This window comes from Pseudophryne corroboree, chromosome 4 (genome assembly GCF_028390025.1).
Source record: "Pseudophryne corroboree isolate aPseCor3 chromosome 4, aPseCor3.hap2, whole genome shotgun sequence".
Classification (NCBI taxonomy): domain Eukaryota; kingdom Metazoa; phylum Chordata; class Amphibia; order Anura; family Myobatrachidae; genus Pseudophryne; species Pseudophryne corroboree.
In genome coordinates this window covers 761,946,940-761,964,488 of record NC_086447.1, presented here as the reverse complement: position 1 = coordinate 761,964,488, position 17,549 = coordinate 761,946,940, and the positions used below count along the sequence as shown (strand labels likewise).

The window sequence follows — 17,549 nt, the reverse complement described above, 5'->3', positions numbered from 1 at the left end:
CTTTCTTCTTTATACATACTACATCTCATTATCATCCAGTCTATATTAGCAGCAGACACAGTACAGTACGGTAGTCCACGGCTGTAGCTACCTCTGTGTCGGCACTCGGCAGTCCATCCATAATTGTATACCACCTACCCGTGTTTTTTTTTTTCTTTCTTCTTTATACATACTACATCTCATTATCAACCAGTCTATATTAGCAGCAGACACAGTACGGTAGTTCACGGCTGTAGCTACCTCTGTGTCGGCACTCGGCAGTCCATCCATAATTGTATACCACCTACCCGTGGTTTTTTTTTTCTTTCTTCTTTATACATACTACATCTCATTATCATCCAGTCTATATTAGCAGCAGACACAGTACAGTACGGTAGTCCACGGCTGTAGCTACCTCTGTGTCGGCACTCGGCAGTCCATCCATAATTGTATACCACCTACCCGTGGTTTTTTTTTCTTTTCTTCTTTATACATACTACATCTCATTATCAACTAGTCTATATTAGCAGCAGACACAGTACAGTACGGTAGTCCACGGCTGTAGCTACCTCTGTGTCGGCACTCGGCAGTCCATCCATAATTGTATACCACCTACCCGTGTTTTTTTTTTTCTTTCTTCTTTATACATACTACATCTCATTATCAACCAGTCTATATTAGCAGCAGACACAGTACGGTAGTTCACGGCTGTAGCTACCTCTGTGTCGGCACTCGGCAGTCCATCCATAATTGTATACCACCTACCCGTGGTTTTTTTTTTCTTTCTTCTTTATACATACTACATCTCATTATCATCCAGTCTATATTAGCAGCAGACACAGTACAGTACGGTAGTCCACGGCTGTAGCTACCTCTGTGTCGGCAATCGGCAGTCCATCCATAATTGTATACCACCTACCCGTGGTTTTTTTTTCTTTCTTCTTTATACATACTACATCTCATTATCAACCAGTCTATATTAGCAGCAGACACAGTACAGTACGGTAGTCCACGGCTGTAGCTACCTCTGTGTCGGCACTCGGCAGTCCATCCATAATTGTATACTAGTATCCATCCATCTCCATTGTTTACCTGAGGTGCCTTTTAGTTGTGCCTATTAAAATATGGAGAACAAAAATGTTGAGGTTCCAAAATTAGGGAAAGATCAAGATCCACTTCCACCTCGTGCTGAAGCTGCTGCCACTAGTCATGGCCGAGACGATGAAATGCCAGCAACGTCGTCTGCCAAGGCCGATGCCCAATGTCATAGTACAGAGCATGTCAAATCCAAAACACCAAATATCAGTAAAAAAAGGACTCCAAAACCTAAAATAAAATTGTCGGAGGAGAAGCGTAAACTTGCCAATATGCCATTTACCACACGGAGTGGCAAGGAACGGCTGAGGCCCTGGCCTATGTTCATGGCTAGTGGTTCAGCTTCACATGAGGATGGAAGCACTCAGCCTCTCGCTAGAAAACTGAAAAGACTCAAGCTGGCAAAAGCACCGCAAAGAACTGTGCGTTCTTCGAAATCCCAAATCCACAAGGAGAGTCCAATTGTGTCGGTTGCGATGCCTGACCTTCCCAACACTGGACGTGAAGAGCATGCGCCTTCCACCATTTGCACGCCCCCTGCAAGTGCTGGAAGGAGCACCCGCAGTCCAGTTCCTGATAGTCAGATTGAAGATGTCAGTGTTGAAGTACACCAGGATGAGGAGGATATGGGTGTTGCTGGCGCTGGGGAGGAAATTGACCAGGAGGATTCTGATGGTGAGGTGGTTTGTTTAAGTCAGGCACCCGGGGAGACACCTGTTGTCCGTGGGAGGAATATGGCCACTGACATGCCTGGTGAAAATACCAAAAAAATCAGCTCTTCGGTGTGGAAGTATTTCAACAGAAATGCAGACAACAGGTGTCAAGCCGTGTGTTGCCTTTGTCAAGCTGTAATAAGTAGGGGTAAGGACGTTAACCACCTCGGAACATCCTCCCTTATACGTCACCTGCAGCGCATTCATAATAAGTCAGTGACAAGTTCAAAAACTTTGGGCGACAGCGGAAGCAGTCCACTGACCAGTAAATCCCTTCCTCTTGTAACCAAGCTCACGCAAACCACCCCACCAACTCCCTCAGTGTCAATTTCCTCCTTCCCCAGGAATGCCAATAGTCCTGCAGGCCATGTCACTGGCAATTCTGACGAGTCCTCTCATGCCTGGGATTCCTCCGGTGCATCCTTGCGTGTAACGCCTACTGCTGCTGGCGCTGCTGTTGTTGCTGCTGGGAGTCGATGGTCATCCCAGAGGGGAAGTCGTAAGCCCACTTGTACTACTTCCAGTAAGCAATTGACTGTTCAACAGTCCTTTGCGAGGAAGATGAAATATCACAGCAGTTATCCTGCTGCAAAGCGGATAACTGAGGCCTTGACAACTATGTTGGTGTTAGACGTGCGTCCGGTATCCGCCGTTAGTTCACAGGGAACTAGACAATTTATTGAGGCAGTGTGCCCCCGTTACCAAATACCATCTAGGTTCCACTTCTCTAGGCAGGCGATACCGAGAATGTACACGGACGTCAGAAAAAGACTCACCAGTGTCCTAAAAAATGCAGTTGTACCCAATGTCCACTTAACCACGGACATGTGGACAAGTGGAGCAGGGCAGGGTCAGGACTATATGACTGTGACAGCCCACTGGGTAGATGTATGGACTCCCGCCGCAAGAACAGCAGCGGCGGCACCAGTAGCAGCATCTCGCAAACGCCAACTCTTTCCTAGGCAGGCTACGCTTTGTATCACCGGTTTCCAGAATACGCACACAGCTGAAAACCTCTTACGGCAACTGAGGAAGATCATCGCGGAATGGCTTACCCCAATTGGACTCTCCTGTGGATTTGTGGCATCGGACAACGCCAGCAATATTGTGTGTGCATTAAATATGGGCAAATTCCAGCACGTCCCATGTTTTGCACATACCTTGAATTTGGTGGTGCAGAATTTTTTTAAAAACGACAGGGGCGTGCAAGAGATGCTGTTGGTGGCCAGAAGAATTGCGGGACACTTTCGGCGTACAGGCACCACGTACAGAAGACTGGAGCACCACCAAAAACTACTGAACCTGCCCTGCCATCATCTGAAGCAAGAAGTGGTAACGAGGTGGAATTCAACCCTCTATATGCTTCAGAGGTTGGAGGAGCAGCAAAAGGCCATTCAAGCCTATACAATTGAGCACGATATAGGAGGTGGAATGCACCTGTCTCAAGCGCAGTGGAGAATGATTTCAACGTTGTGCAAGGTTCTGATGCCCTTTGAACTTGCCACACGTGAAGTCAGTTCAGACACTGCCAGCCTGAGTCAGTTCATTCCCCTCATCAGGCTTTTGCAGAAGAAGCTGGAGACATTGAAGGAGGAGCTAACACGGAGCGATTCCGCTAGGCATGTGGGACTTGTGGATGGAGCCCTTAATTCGCTTAACAAGGATTCACGGGTGGTCAATCTGTTGAAATCAGAGCACTACATTTTGGCCACCGTGCTCGATCCTAGATTTAAAGCCTACCTTGGATCTCTCTTTCCGGCAGACACAAGTCTGCTGGGGTTGAAAGACCTGCTGGTGAGAAAATTGTCAAGTCAAGCGGAACGCGACCTGTCAACATCTCCTCCTTCACATTCTCCCGCAACTGGGGGTGCGAGGAAAAGGCTCAGAATTCCGAGCCCACCCGCTGGCGGTGATGCAGGGCAGTCTGGAGCGACTGCTGATGCTGACATCTGGTCCGGACTGAAGGACCTGACAACGATTACGGACATGTCGTCTACTGTCACTGCATATGATTCTCTCAACATTGAAAGAATGGTGGAGGATTATATGAGTGACCGCATCCAAGTAGGCACGTCACACAGTCCGTACTTATACTGGCAGGAAAAAGAGGCAATTTGGAGGCCCTTGCACAAACTGGCTTTATTCTACCTAAGTTGCCCTCCCACAAGTGTGTACTCCGAAGGAGTGTTTAGTGCCGCCGCTCACCTTGTCAGCAATCGGCGTACGAGGTTACATCCAGAAAATGTGGAGAAGATGATGTTCATTAAAATGAATTATAATCAATTCCTCCGCGGAGACATTGACCAGCAGCAATTGCCTCCACAAAGTACACAGGGAGCTGAGATGGTGGATTCCAGTGGGGACGAATTGATAATCTGTGAGGAGGGGGATGTACACGGTGATATATCGGAGGATGATGATGAGGTGGACATCTTGCCTCTGTAGAGCCAGTTTGTGCAAGGAGAGATTAATTGCTTCTTTTTTGGTGGGGGTCCAAACCAACCCGTCATATCAGTCACAGTCGTGTGGCAGACCCTGTCACTGAAATGATGGGTTGGTTAAAGTGTGCATGTCCTGTTTATACAACATAAGGGTGGGTGGGAGGGCCCAAGGACAATTCCATCTTGCACCTCTTTTTTCTTTAAATTTTCTTTGCGTCATGTGCTGTTTGGGGAGGGTTTTTTGGAAGGGACATCCTGCGTGACACTGCAGTGACACTCCTAGATGGGCCCGGTGTTTGTGTCGGCCACTAGGGTCGCTTATCTTACTCACACAGCTACCTCATTGCGCCTCTTTTTTTCTTTGCGTCATGTGCTGATTGGGGAGGGTTTTTTGGAAGGGACATCCTGCGTGACACTGCAGTGCCACTCCTAGATGGGCCCGGTGTTTGTGTCGGCCACTAGGGTCGCTTATCTTACTCACACAGCTACCTCATTGCGCCTCTTTTTTTCTTTGCGTCATGTGCTGTTTGGGGAGGGTTTTTTGGAAGGGACATCCTGCGTGACACTGCAGTGCCACTCCTAGATGGGCCCGGTGTTTGTGTCGGCCACTAGGGTCGCTTATCTTACTCACACAGCTACCTCATTGCGCCTCTTTTTTTCTTTGCGTCATGTGCTGTTTGGGGAGGGTTTTTTGGAAGGGACATCCTGCGTGACACTGCAGTGCCACTCCTAGATGGGCCCGGTGTTTGTGTCGGCCACTAGGGTTGCTTATCTTACTCACACAGCTACCTCATTGCGCCTCTTTTTTTCTTTGCGTCATGTGCTGTTTGGGGAGGGTTTTTTGGAAGGGACATCCTGCGTGACACTGCAGTGACACTCCTAGATGGGCCCGGTGTTTGTGTCGGCCACTAGGGTCGCTTATCTTACTCACACAGCTACCTCATTGCGCCTCTTTTTTTCTTTGCGTCATGTGCTGTTTGGGGAGGGTTTTTTGGAAGGGACATCCTGCGTGACACTGCAGTGCCACTCCTAGATGGGCCAGGTGTTTGTGTCGGCCACTAGGGTCGCTTAGCTTAGTCATCCAGCGACCTCGGTGCAAATTTTAGGTCTAAAAATAATATTGTGAGGTGTGAGGTATTCAGAATAGACTGAAAATGAGTGGAAATTATGGTTTTTGAGGTTAATAATACTTTGGGATCAAAATGACCCCCAAATTCTATGATTTAAGCTGTTTTTTAGGTTTTTTGGAAAAAAACACCCGAATCCAAAACACACCCGAATCCGACAAAAAAAATTCGGTTAGGTTTTGCCAAAACGCGGTCGAACCCAAAACACGGCCGCGGAACCGAACCCAAAACCAAAACACAAAACCCGAAAAATTTCCGGCGCTCATCTCTAGCGTATATGTCTCGATTGCTACCGCACAGAGTCTTAGGGGTAAATTTACTAAGATGGGAGTTCCATTTAAGTTGGGATGTTGCCCATAGCAACAATCAGATGTCAGGTATTATCTTCTAGAAGGTACAGGATAAATGAGAAGTAGAATCTGAGTGTTTCCTATGGGCAACATCTCATCTTAAATAGAACTCCCATCTGAGTAAATGTACCCATTAGTACTGATTCATATGCATTGTGTCTGAAATATATTAGAAATGTATTGAGTGTTCCTGGGTAGTGACAGGGTGGGTGGCTTATAAGAAGCACAGATATGCTGCTGTGTTATGGGAGTGTTGCAGGCATTTTGACGAAAAGTGGTTGTGTACAAATATGGGTAAATTAGAGTTTCATGCCCCCCCCACACCACACACACACACACACACACACACACATAGGAAAAAAGGAAAGACATAAAGTGTGTGTGTGTGTGTGTGTGTGTGTGTGTGTGTGTGTGTGTGTGTGTGTGTGTGTGTGTTTATATATATATATATATATACACTGCTCAAAAAAATAAAGGGAACACTTAAACAACACAATGTAACTCCAAGTCAATCACACTTCTGTGAAATCAAACTGTCCACTTAGGAAGCAACACTGATTGACAATCAATTTCACATGCTGTTGTGCAAATGGAATAGACAACAGGTGGAAATTAGAGGCAATTAGCAAGACACCCCCAATAAAGGAGTCGTTCTGCAGGTGGTGACCACAGACCACTTCTCATCTCCTATGCTTTCTGGCTGATGTTTTGGTCACTTTTGAAAGCTGGCGGTGCTTTCGCTCTAGTGGTAGCATGAGACGGAGTCTACAACCCACACAAGTGGCTCAGGTAGTGCAGCTCATCCAGGATGGCACATCAATGCGAGCTGTGGCAAGAAGGTATGCTGTGTCTGTCAGCGTAGTGTCCAGAGCATGGAGGCGCTACCAGGAGACAGGCCAGTACATCAGGAGACGTGGAGGAGGCCGTAGGAGGGCAACAACCCAGCAGTAGGACCGCTACCTCTGCCTTTGTGCAAGGAGGAACAGGAGGAGCACTGCCAGAGCCCTGCAAAATGACCTCCAGCAAGCAACAAATGTGCATGTGTCTACTCAAACGATCAGAAACAGACTCCATGAGGGTGGTATGAGGGCCCGACGTCCACAGGTGGGGGTTGTGCTTACAGCCCAACACCGTGCAGGACATTTGGCATTTTCCAGAGAACACCAAGATTGGCAAATTCGCCACTGGCGCCCTGTGCTCTTCACAGATGAAAGCAGGTTCTCACTGAGCACATGTGACAGAGTCTGGAGACGCCAAGGAGAACGTTCTGCTGCCTGCAACATCCTCCAGCATTACCGGTTTGGCAGCGGGTCAGTAATGGTGTGGGGTGGCATTTCTTTGGGGGGCCGCACAGCCCTCCATGTGCTCGCCAGAGGTAGCCTGACTGCCATTAGGTACCGAGATGAGATCCTCAGACCCCTTGTGAGACCATATGCTGGTGCGGTTGGCCCTGGTTTCCTCCTAATGCAAGACAATGCTAGATATATATGTATATATAATTACAGAAACTACAACTAGGTCCAGTATAAAGAGCCGAATACTTATAAAGAAAGCTCTTTTTTGCTTGGTTCCATTGCCCCACAACTACTTTTGGGTGGATTAATTGATTCAATCAACTTTTTAAAAAACATATACATGGACTATGGTTGCCTTCACTCATGGAGGATTTTTCCTTTGTGATACCATATATAAACCCCTGAAGAAGTAATTTTTACAAAATGCGTTGGATCAAATCAGTTACTGTCTTCTGTTCGGTTCACCATTACACACTATTGAGCTTACACTTGCAAAGGTGAGGGTGAATGTTCCAACTGTTGAAACTGATGGATTTCCTGGGCTGTATCTAGATGGAATTTTTTTAAATGTTCATGTGAACATATGAAGCTTTATATGTACTCTTTTAATAAAAAGTCCTTTGGTATCATATCTAATTAGGTCATTGGCCATTTTTTGGGGGTGACTTTTTGGTGTGAGGGTATGTTTACAGGTGACACCATATGTTAAAAACCCACACCGTGGAGAAAATCCTCTTGGAATATACATGGAAATGAGAATTTGAATCCAAGCAAGTTCTAAGGCTATACACTAAGCGCAATTGTTTTTTGTTTGTGTGTATATATATATATTTATATATATATATATAAATCCCCGGCACTCCGGTCTTACGTATACCTGGCTCAGGTGCCTTCCCCTCAGATCTGTAACCTGCATGTATACTTCCTTCAGAGTGTGGGTGGCACTCGGAGACTCACTGGAGCGACATAAGGAGGGTATGGTCACTTCTAATGTCTTTATATTGCACTGGTTTGAATGTTATATTGTCTGAGGAAGGGGATTGTTACCCCAAAACGTCACCATTAAAGTATGCCCGGCGGGGCCCTTTACACTTAATTTGTGTTATACAAGTCTCCGAATGCCGCCCATACTCTCAAGGAAGTGTATGTATATATATATATATATATATACATTTGTAGCCATTTTCATCTTGCTGCAATGTGGCATGCTGCATGGTGTGCTGGGCGATCCAGTGACAAATGCAGGATTTCTAGAGGGGGTTTTCCAAATGCAATCCACAATATCCCACTCTGCTGAACATTGGAGCAAGTGCGGGAGTTTGGAGAATGGCCCAGTGCCTCCTGGGCCATTTATCTCACCGCACGTCCCTGATATATATATATATATATATATATATATATGTCAGGGACGTGCGGTGAGATTAATGGCCCAGGAGGCACTGGCTAGTACCAAGGCCAGATTTACACATGGTGGGTCCCATCTCACATTCAAGCAGCAGTGGCCGGTGCACCATTGCGTGCTGCAGCACATGCTGAGCAGTACCAGATGAGAGCCGTCCTGTCCCCTATTACAGGTGTTAGCAGGATTCCTGTGACAGAGCCAATTAACTATGCAGCAGTAGCAAGTGCGCCACGGAGCTCCATTGGAAGAGCAGCAGTCACACTTGGATTCCGCTGCGAACCATACTGGTGCTGCTGTACATGCAGGTGTCCCTTCAGGGCTTGGAGCCTGGAGGCAGGTATCTCCATTGCCCCTGGGAGTTATGCCACTGCGTGGTCTATCGCTAATCAATCACTGCTCATGCACAGCGGGAAAAAATTGTCCCACTGCATCCAACATCAACATTGTGTGCACCTCTGAATCAAGATGTAAGTTTGCTAAAAAAACAAAGAATAAAAAAAAAACATACTAATTTTGTTTTTCCTTAAAGTTTCAGCATGTTGGGGATTTTGTTTTTTGCTACATTGATTCAATCAATATCAACACAAGACACTGATGAGACCATTACATACACGGTAAGAACTGTAATATAATATTGTAATACTAAAAACAGTTTAAGCCTAATGTGATTTTAAACATTACTGTCTATCTTGTCCCACGTATATCCATCTGTGTCTTTCATGTGTGTTTTGTGACATGGGAGAGATGGGGGACATACTTTAGCGTCTTAATGTTATATGCTGTGTTACACTGTTTAGTAAAAAAACACATTAAGTACTATTTATTAAGCAGTGTTAAGTATCTAAAATTAACGGTAAAATTCATTTAAATCTATCAAAATTCAGGTGCATTTACCAGACTGCCATTTGTAAATTCCCGCTGTGATCACTAAATAAAATAAATATTTGTTGATGTTTACTGATTGATCTATGGGCCTAATTCAGACCTGATCGCAACAACAAAAATTTTCTCTAATGGGCAAAACCATGTGCAGTGCAGGTGGAGCAGATGTAACATGTGCAGAGATAGTTAGATTTGGGTCAATCAGGCAGAGGTGATCGCATGGCTATGACAGTCGTCGGCTGTCTGGCATGCGCCGGCGCACTGCGGCACAGGCACATGCGCAGTTCAGAACTGATCGCTGCTGTGTGAAAACGCACAGCACCGATTAGGTCTGAATCAGCCCCCAGGTCTGAATTACCCCCATGGTTTTGACCAACTGCTAACAAATTTGCTGCTGCGATCAACTCTGAATTACACCCTATGTTCCATGTTTGCGCTGTGATTAGCCTTATTCTACAGTGTAGTAGGTGTTAGCTTTTCAACAAATTTCGGTAACCTGGACCAATTTGTTAACATATCAACCCGGACAAATATACATGTGTGTGTTTTATATGGGATCGGTATGAAATACCTACAATCAAAATCCCGACGGTCAAAATCCTGACAGCAATTGACCGACGGCCAAAATTCCGACAAGGTCAAAATCCCGACATGGACAAAATAACGACATTTAAAATACCGACAAGGTCAAAATCCCGACATGAAAAATGTCGACATGTCAAAATGCTGACACAAGTTTTTCTTTGATTTTTGGTGTGTATGTTGACATAGGTCAACTGGACACCATGTAAGTGTACCGAGTCCCCTCGTATGGCTCGCGCGGGCACGGTGCCTCGTGCTCAGCACACTATTATATTCCCCTTCCAGGTTCACTGGGATGGTAAAGTATGAACAACTCGGTTTCAAGGAAAAAAATCATGAAAAACTTATGTCGACTTTTTGACCTGTCAACATTATAAATGTTGGTATTTTGACCTTGTCGGTATTTTGCTGTTGGTATTTTGACGGTCAGGATTTTGATTGTCGGTAAATTGACTGCATCCCTTTTATATATATAAATCACACACACGCACACACACATATGTTACATGGTAAAACTGTAAAGATACTCTATCTCTCAAAAGGTCCATTTCCAACCATTATTTTTACTGTGTAAAGTTATTGTGAAATGACTAAATGTAACTTTTGGAAGAGTATCAAGGTTAAACTTGTAGGAGTTTTCTTGTTTATTGCTATTGTTTTAATTAGATGCCTTTGGATTACACAATGATTGTGAGGAAAAGCAAAGATAAGTAAGAATCTTAGATAATATAGCTATGACCGAAAACAGAATTGTGTGACTGGAATCATCCCTCCCAAGGGTCTTGTAGTAAGAAAACATGTTTTCATTTAAGAGAGGCTAATTTAACATTCAGCTAAAGTTGCCAAAACAGTCCACACATGACTTTTTTTCTGTGTTTTTTTCCCCAAGGGCTTCATCATACTGCATTGAACGAGTGATTCATTTTCTGTAGCTTTCTTTCTACATTATTGCAGAATAAACATTTTGGAAAATGTGCAAGTTCTGGTGAAATTTAGGAAATGGGAAACATTTATGCTTTCTAAGCAGAGCCTAAAACTTCATGTATAGTGTAGTGTTACATTTCCTGTGCTACACTGTTTATGTTGAAAAACATGTTTTAAAGTTCACCAGATACCAGGTTGCTTTCTCTTGATATAGAGAAAGTCAAGTAATAACTGCTTAAATCATTGTGCCAATAGAGGTTTCATTTATTAACTCTGCAGTTACAATAGGTGCATTAAACCAACATTTATATATATATATATATATATATATATATATATACTAGGTGCTTCATCGCGCCCTACGGGCGCTCTTCACACCGTCGCAAGGGGCTACGCCCCCTTAACCCTTGCATGCCTTTCTGGGGTTCAATATTTGTGTTATATGGAGTATCACCTGCATTCCTTTGTTAGTGGTTAAATATTGCACAATGAAAGGGTGTGCGATGGTGAAGGAGGCGCAGCCCCTTGCGATGGCGTGAACAGCACCTGCAGGCCACAATGTACAGAATGTAGCGGGTGCGGGGGGTACTGCGGATGGTGTCTGTAGATGCTGCGGATGGAGGGGGGGGCGGAAGTGGGGGTGGGGCCTGGATGGGGAAGGGTTGGGAGGTGCTGCGGGTGGGGGAGGGGCAGAGGAGTGGGGGATGCAGATGGGGGAGGGGTCCGGAGGCACTGCAGGTGGGGGAGGGGCAGGGGTGCCATGGGTGGGGGAGGGGCAGGTGTGGGGATGTTGCAGATGGGTGAAGGGTTCCGGAGGTGCTGTTGGATGGGAAGGGGCGGGAGTGCCACTGGTGGGGTAGGGGTCCGTAGGCGCCATGGGTAGGGGAGGGGCAGGTACGGGTGTTGCGGCAGATGGGGAAGGAGGTCCGGAGGTGCTGCAGGTGGTGGTGGGGCAGGTGCGGGGGTGCCATTGGTGGGGGAGGGGTGGGTGAGGGGGGGACCGCGGATGGAGGAGGGTGTCTGCAGATGCTGCGGGTGGAGGGGGGCAGGTGTGGGGGAGACATATAAGGGGGGTGAATGGTGGAGGGGGCCTGGAGATTGCTGGGGGTGGTGAAGGGGCGGAGGAGTGGGAGCCGCGGGTGGTGTAGGGGGTCTGGAGGCACAGCATGTGGGGGAGGGGTGGAGTGCCGCATGTGGTGGAGGGGAAGGTGCGGAGGTGTGGTGCATTGGGGAGAGGTCTGGAGGTGCTGCGGGTACTGTACCTGCCAAAAAAGTAGTTGGAGGGTATGCAGTAACAGGGCCAGGACAGGGGTGACAGGGTCAGAACAGGGTTGACTGGGTCAGGACAGGGGTGACAGGGTCAGAACAGGGGTGACAGGGTCAGAACAGGGGTTACGGGGCCAGGACAGGGGTGACGGGGCCAGGACATGGGCGACGGGGCCAGGACAGAAATGACAGGGACAGGGGTGTCAGGGCCAGTATAGGGTTGACAGGGCAAGCACAGAGGTGACAGGGCCAGGATAGGGGTAGCAGGGCCAGCATAAGGGTTACAGGGCCAGGATAAGGGTGAAAGGGCCAGGATAAGGGTGAAAGGGCCAGGATAAGGGTGGCAGGTCAAGGCCAGGGGTTACAGGGACATGACAGAACACAGGGCACGGGAAAGATTGGTGTTAGGGACAGAACAGTGGTGACAGACAGATGTGTCTTACCGGAGTCACTGCTGCTGGCTGCTGCTGTTCCACTCCAACCTGTTGGCATCTGCTGCTGGTGGAGACTTGGCATTTCTGACTCTCTTAGGCTGTATTCCTGCTTCCTCTGCCCGTCCGCATCACTCCCCCCCTCCTCAGTCACACACCGCAGACCTCGCGCAGCTGCCGGGCACTGTGGTAAGGTGAGACTGGGAGTGACTGGTTAGCCCCCAGGAGATGCTGCGGCTGGAGGGAGGAGGGGTCATAGCATGCACGTGGCGCGGACCTCACGGCTGCTGGGCACTATGGTAAGGGGAGACTGGGAGTGACTGGTTAGCTCCCAGGAGACGCTGATGCTGGGGGGAGGAGGGGGTCAGAGCCTGCAAGCAGCGCGGACTTCTGCAGCGCTACCCGCCGGCTAAAGTGTGTGAAGGAGCTGGGCGCAACTCACTGCGGGTGGCAGCGCTGCAGCTAGCGGTGGGGTCGCAAGTGCTGGAGATAACAGAGGCAGTACGGAAAGTGCACAGCGGCTGGTGACCCACAAAACTACAGCTAAGAAGCGTGGAGTGTGCCAGAATGTGACGCTCCTCCCTGCCAGAGAGACCCTGCTGAGTATGCTGATGTGGGGGTCAAGTATGGCATACCCCCTCACACACACCCATACCCCCCAAATGTCCCATTTTTTGGGGTCTGTCCCGCTGTCCCACCCGCGGGTCGCAGTGTCCTGCGGTGGGGGGGGGGAGCAGTTGGAAAGCTCCTGTACTCGCTGTTCTGCTTAGCAGAGCAGCGGTGAATAGTGGAGACAGAGGGAGAGGGGGCATCAGGGGGTACGGATTAAGGGGGGGTTCCAGCAGCAGAGCCGGATTAAGGGGGGGGGGGGGGCAGGCGGTACGTACCGTTGGCCCCACAGTTTTAGGGGGCCCCCTGGCTGGAGTAGCTCTGTCCCAGCTCTGAAGCTCCCCCGTCCTGCCAGCAACAGCGGCAGCATTGTGCTACAGTCAGCACACGCTGCTGTGTATTGGCAGGTCTGTGGTGTTGCAGGGAGGCAGCAGTCTCCCTGCTTTCTTCTGCCTGTGCGGGTGTGTAGGGGGGGAGCGACCATCCCCTCTGGATTTACCTCTAGCTGAGGGGCCAAAATACCATTAAAAAAAAAAAAAAAAATCCCGGAATTTGCATAATGGGGCGTGGCCTCGCGTCCCGCGATTAGGCCACGCCCCCAACCCACAGCAGGCACAGCAATGAGATAGGGCTCCCCTGTCTCAAGTACCCTGTGCCCCCCGGACTCATAATCAGCCCCTGGGGGCATGCCAGCAGCTCACAGAGCGCTGAGCATGCCCCCTCACTGGCGAAAACGGGGCCCTCCCGCGAAGCCACGCCCCCTTTTCGCCGTGTGTGTGTGTGTGTGTGTGTGTGTGTGTAAGCTGGGAGGTATGCACCCTGCCTGTGCCATGTCCATACTATCTGCTTCAGCAGCTGCTCCTAGTGTCCTATAGATTTGGCCAGATCTGTGACTCATTTGACTAACTCCGCCCACTGTTGTGACTCCGCCCAGCGTTAGCAAATGAATCACAAGATCACAGAATAGGGCTATTATATAGGAGATATATATATATATACATACACTGGCGTATCTATAATGGGTGTAAGGTGTGCGGAGCATACGGGTCCCTGGGTCCAGGGGGGCCCATACAGTGCACACCCTCCACCCATTTAATTATACTTAGCTCTTCGTCGGCCCGGCTCTGGCTCCACAGTGGCAACAATCACTGTGAAAATGTCTGCCAGGGCTATTTTCCAATTATTTACGCATGCGCAGTAGAGATGTCGATGGGAACATGGCACAGGCGTCATGTTGCTGGAGACCTGCGTAGTATACTTTGTCACAATGGAGGAGGGGAGCACATTGGAGACTGCTCATGGACCACCTCCTCTCTTAAAGTACCTCTGTGTGTGTATATATCTATATATATATATATATATATATAAACAAACAGTATACAGTATACACTGTATATATACTGGGGGAAGGGTGTTCTGTGTATAGATAGATAGATAGATAGATAGATAGATAGATAGATAGATAGATAGATAGATAGATAGATAGATAGATAGTCCATGTGCCTGCACTCAGTGGAGCGCCTGTGCGCTGTACCTGCCTGGTGCCTTTCGCATTAGGCAGCCTGCTGCTGTCACTGTAAAAGGTATTCAAGAACTCTGGACGTTTAATAAATACAAAACAGCATCTTATCTATCAATGTTGCAGCGCTTAATTGCACTTTTTCTAAGAAATTTTCGTCCACTGATCTGATCACTGATGACACTGTTCTTACATACCTATAAACACGGCCAGATTAACAATGGGGCGGATGGCGCTACAGCTCCAGGCCCCAGATAAAAAATGTGCCCATTACCATGACCGCACGATGATGATTAACTGCCCAGATGGTCTTATGGATGCCATAAATCATAAGAATTAAAATTATATTTCCACTTTCCTCACAAATTAATGCTGTTTTTCTACTTTTACATATTTTGGGAGATACTGTATTGGGGCTTATAGTGTAGGGAGTGTACACACTCATATGTCACTGGCCACACCCACACAGCATTAGCCACACCTCCTCAACTTCTCACAATAGGCCCTTGATCATTCTCAGCCCCAGGCCCATGTGAACCTAAATCCAGCCCTGCCTATATACATTATATACATTTACTTATATACATAGAACACACACATACAAACACGTATACATATATACATAGCACATACACATACATACACACCCTTTAATATATGCACACATACATACATACATACATACAAACATACATATATAAATACATATACAATCAAACACCCGGTGCTAAGAGTGGCGGCTCTGTGAGGATGGAAGGAGCTGCAGTCAGTGAGCATGCGCAGTAAAGGACCCACTACCGAGCTGCCCGACTGCCGATACGGCAGACGGGTGACCCAGCGGCGGGGGGGGGGGGGGGGTGTGACGGGGGGAGTGACGTTTCTTCACTCCCCCCGTCACCCGGCGCCATAGCAATGCATGCTAATATGGACAATCTCGTCCATATTGGCCTGCATGCATAAGCGATGGGGCACCAACGGCGAACGAGCGCAGGGCCGCGCATCGTTCATCATTGGTGCCTACATATTACACGCTATTCATTAATGAACGAGAACGTTCATATCGTGCAGTGTTATCTGCCAGTGTATAGGGCTCTTTACTCCCTGCAGACATTCTGTATGATCTGTGGATGAGCTCTCTGGAGAGATCAGCCCAGGGTTTCTAGGCATTCAGAAACCCCCCTGCATGTATGCATGCACCACTAGACCTAGGGAGTGAACAGTAGTTTGTGAATTTAGTAAATTTGCTAGCGGAGGTTTGGTGGCTAGAGGAAAGTCTTTTTGTATGAAGTAATGAATGTGGTTGAGAGATGCAGATCTTGTGCAAGGAAAAGTACAAAGATATTGAAAATAAGTAAAGTGATGTATATTGGTGCAATATTATTCATGGCCTTGTGCAGTATATCACCAGGGGCATAAATATAGTGGGTGCAAAGGGTGCGATTGCTATGAAGCCCAGCGGCTTAGGAGGCCCCAACTAACTCACAGTACTGTGCAGACTTTTTTTGTGTGTTTATCACCTTTTTCCTTTATTACACCTCCACGGGCTATATGGTGCTATTGCTATGTGGCCCACAAAGGTGTAATTTTGCCCCTGTATATCAATATAATTATTTTATTTTTGGTTTGGTAAAATACAGACAACCAATGTAGGGATGATAGAGTGCAGTAGCCGTAGGAAAAAAGTTTTACAAGGAAAATTAGTTTAGCTGATGTAGTCAAAATACATGTAGTCTGGGAAAGAACAGTAATCAAAGCTTAATCTTTGAAAGACTGAGGTTATAATGGTGAGCGATTATCCAGGAGTAAATGTCGAAAACACATCAGTAGTAACACAGGCCAACACAGATGAGATATGGGGAGAATAGTAGAGATGAGCGCCTGAAATTTTTCGGGTTTTGTGTTTTGGTTTTGGGTTCGGTTCCGCGGCCGTGTTTTGGGTTCGAACGCGTTTTGGCAAAACCTCACCGAATTTTTTTTGTCGGATTCGGGTGTGTTTTGGATTCGGGTGTTTTTTTCAAAAAACACTAAAAAACAGCTTAAATCATAGAATTTGGGGGTCATTTTGATCCCAAAGTATTATTAACCTCAAAAACCATAATTTACACTCATTTTCAGTCTATTCTGAATACCTCACACCTCACAATATTATTTTTAGTCCTAAAATTTGCACCGAGGTCGCTGTGTGAGTAAGATAAGCGACCCTAGTGGCCGACACAAACACCGGGCCCATCTAGGAGTGGCACTGCAGTGTCACGCAGGATGTCCCTTCCAAAAAACCCTCCCCAAACAGCACATGACGCAAAGAAAAAAAGAGGCGCAATGAGGTAGCTGTGTGAGTAAGATAAGCGACCCTAGTGGCCGACACAAACACCGGGCCCATCTAGGAGTGGCACTGCAGTGTCACGCAGGATGGCCCTTCCAAAAAACCCTCCCCAAACAGCACATGACGCAAAGAAAAAAAGAGGCGCAATGAGGTAGCTGACTGTGTGAGTAAGATTAGCGACCCTAGTGGCCGACACAAACACCGGGCCCATCTAGGAGTGGCACTGCAGTGTCACGCAGGATGTCCCTTCCAAAAAAACCCTCCCCAATCAGCACATGATGCAAAGAAAAAGAAAAGAAAAAAGAGGTGCAAGATGGAATTGTCCTTGGGCCCTCCCACCCACCCTTATGTTGTATAAACAAAACAGGACATGCACACTTTAACCAACCCATCATTTCAGTGACAGGGTCTGCCACACGACTGTGACTGATATGACGGGTTGGTTTGGACCCCCCCCCAAAAAAGAAGCAATTAATCTCTCCTTGCACAAACTGGCTCTACAGAGGCAAGATGTCCACCTCATCTTCACCCTCCGATATATCACCGTGTACATCCCCCTCCTCACAGATTATCAATTCGTCCCCACTGGAATCCACCATCTCAGCTCCCTG

General features: G+C 47.5%; 1 protein-coding gene across 1 annotated transcript in view; it reads left to right on the top strand.

Moving 5' to 3' along the window:
- Nucleotides 1-17,549, top strand: part of EFEMP1 (EGF containing fibulin extracellular matrix protein 1) — a 193,193-nt gene that overhangs the window by 9,320 nt on the left and 166,324 nt on the right. Inside the window, exon 2 of the mRNA XM_063918200.1 lies at nt 8,932-9,016. Within this exon, the coding sequence (XP_063774270.1) occupies nt 8,939-9,016 (78 nt within the window). The 5' untranslated portion in view covers nt 8,932-8,938. The remainder of the gene's footprint in view (nt 1-8,931; nt 9,017-17,549) is intronic.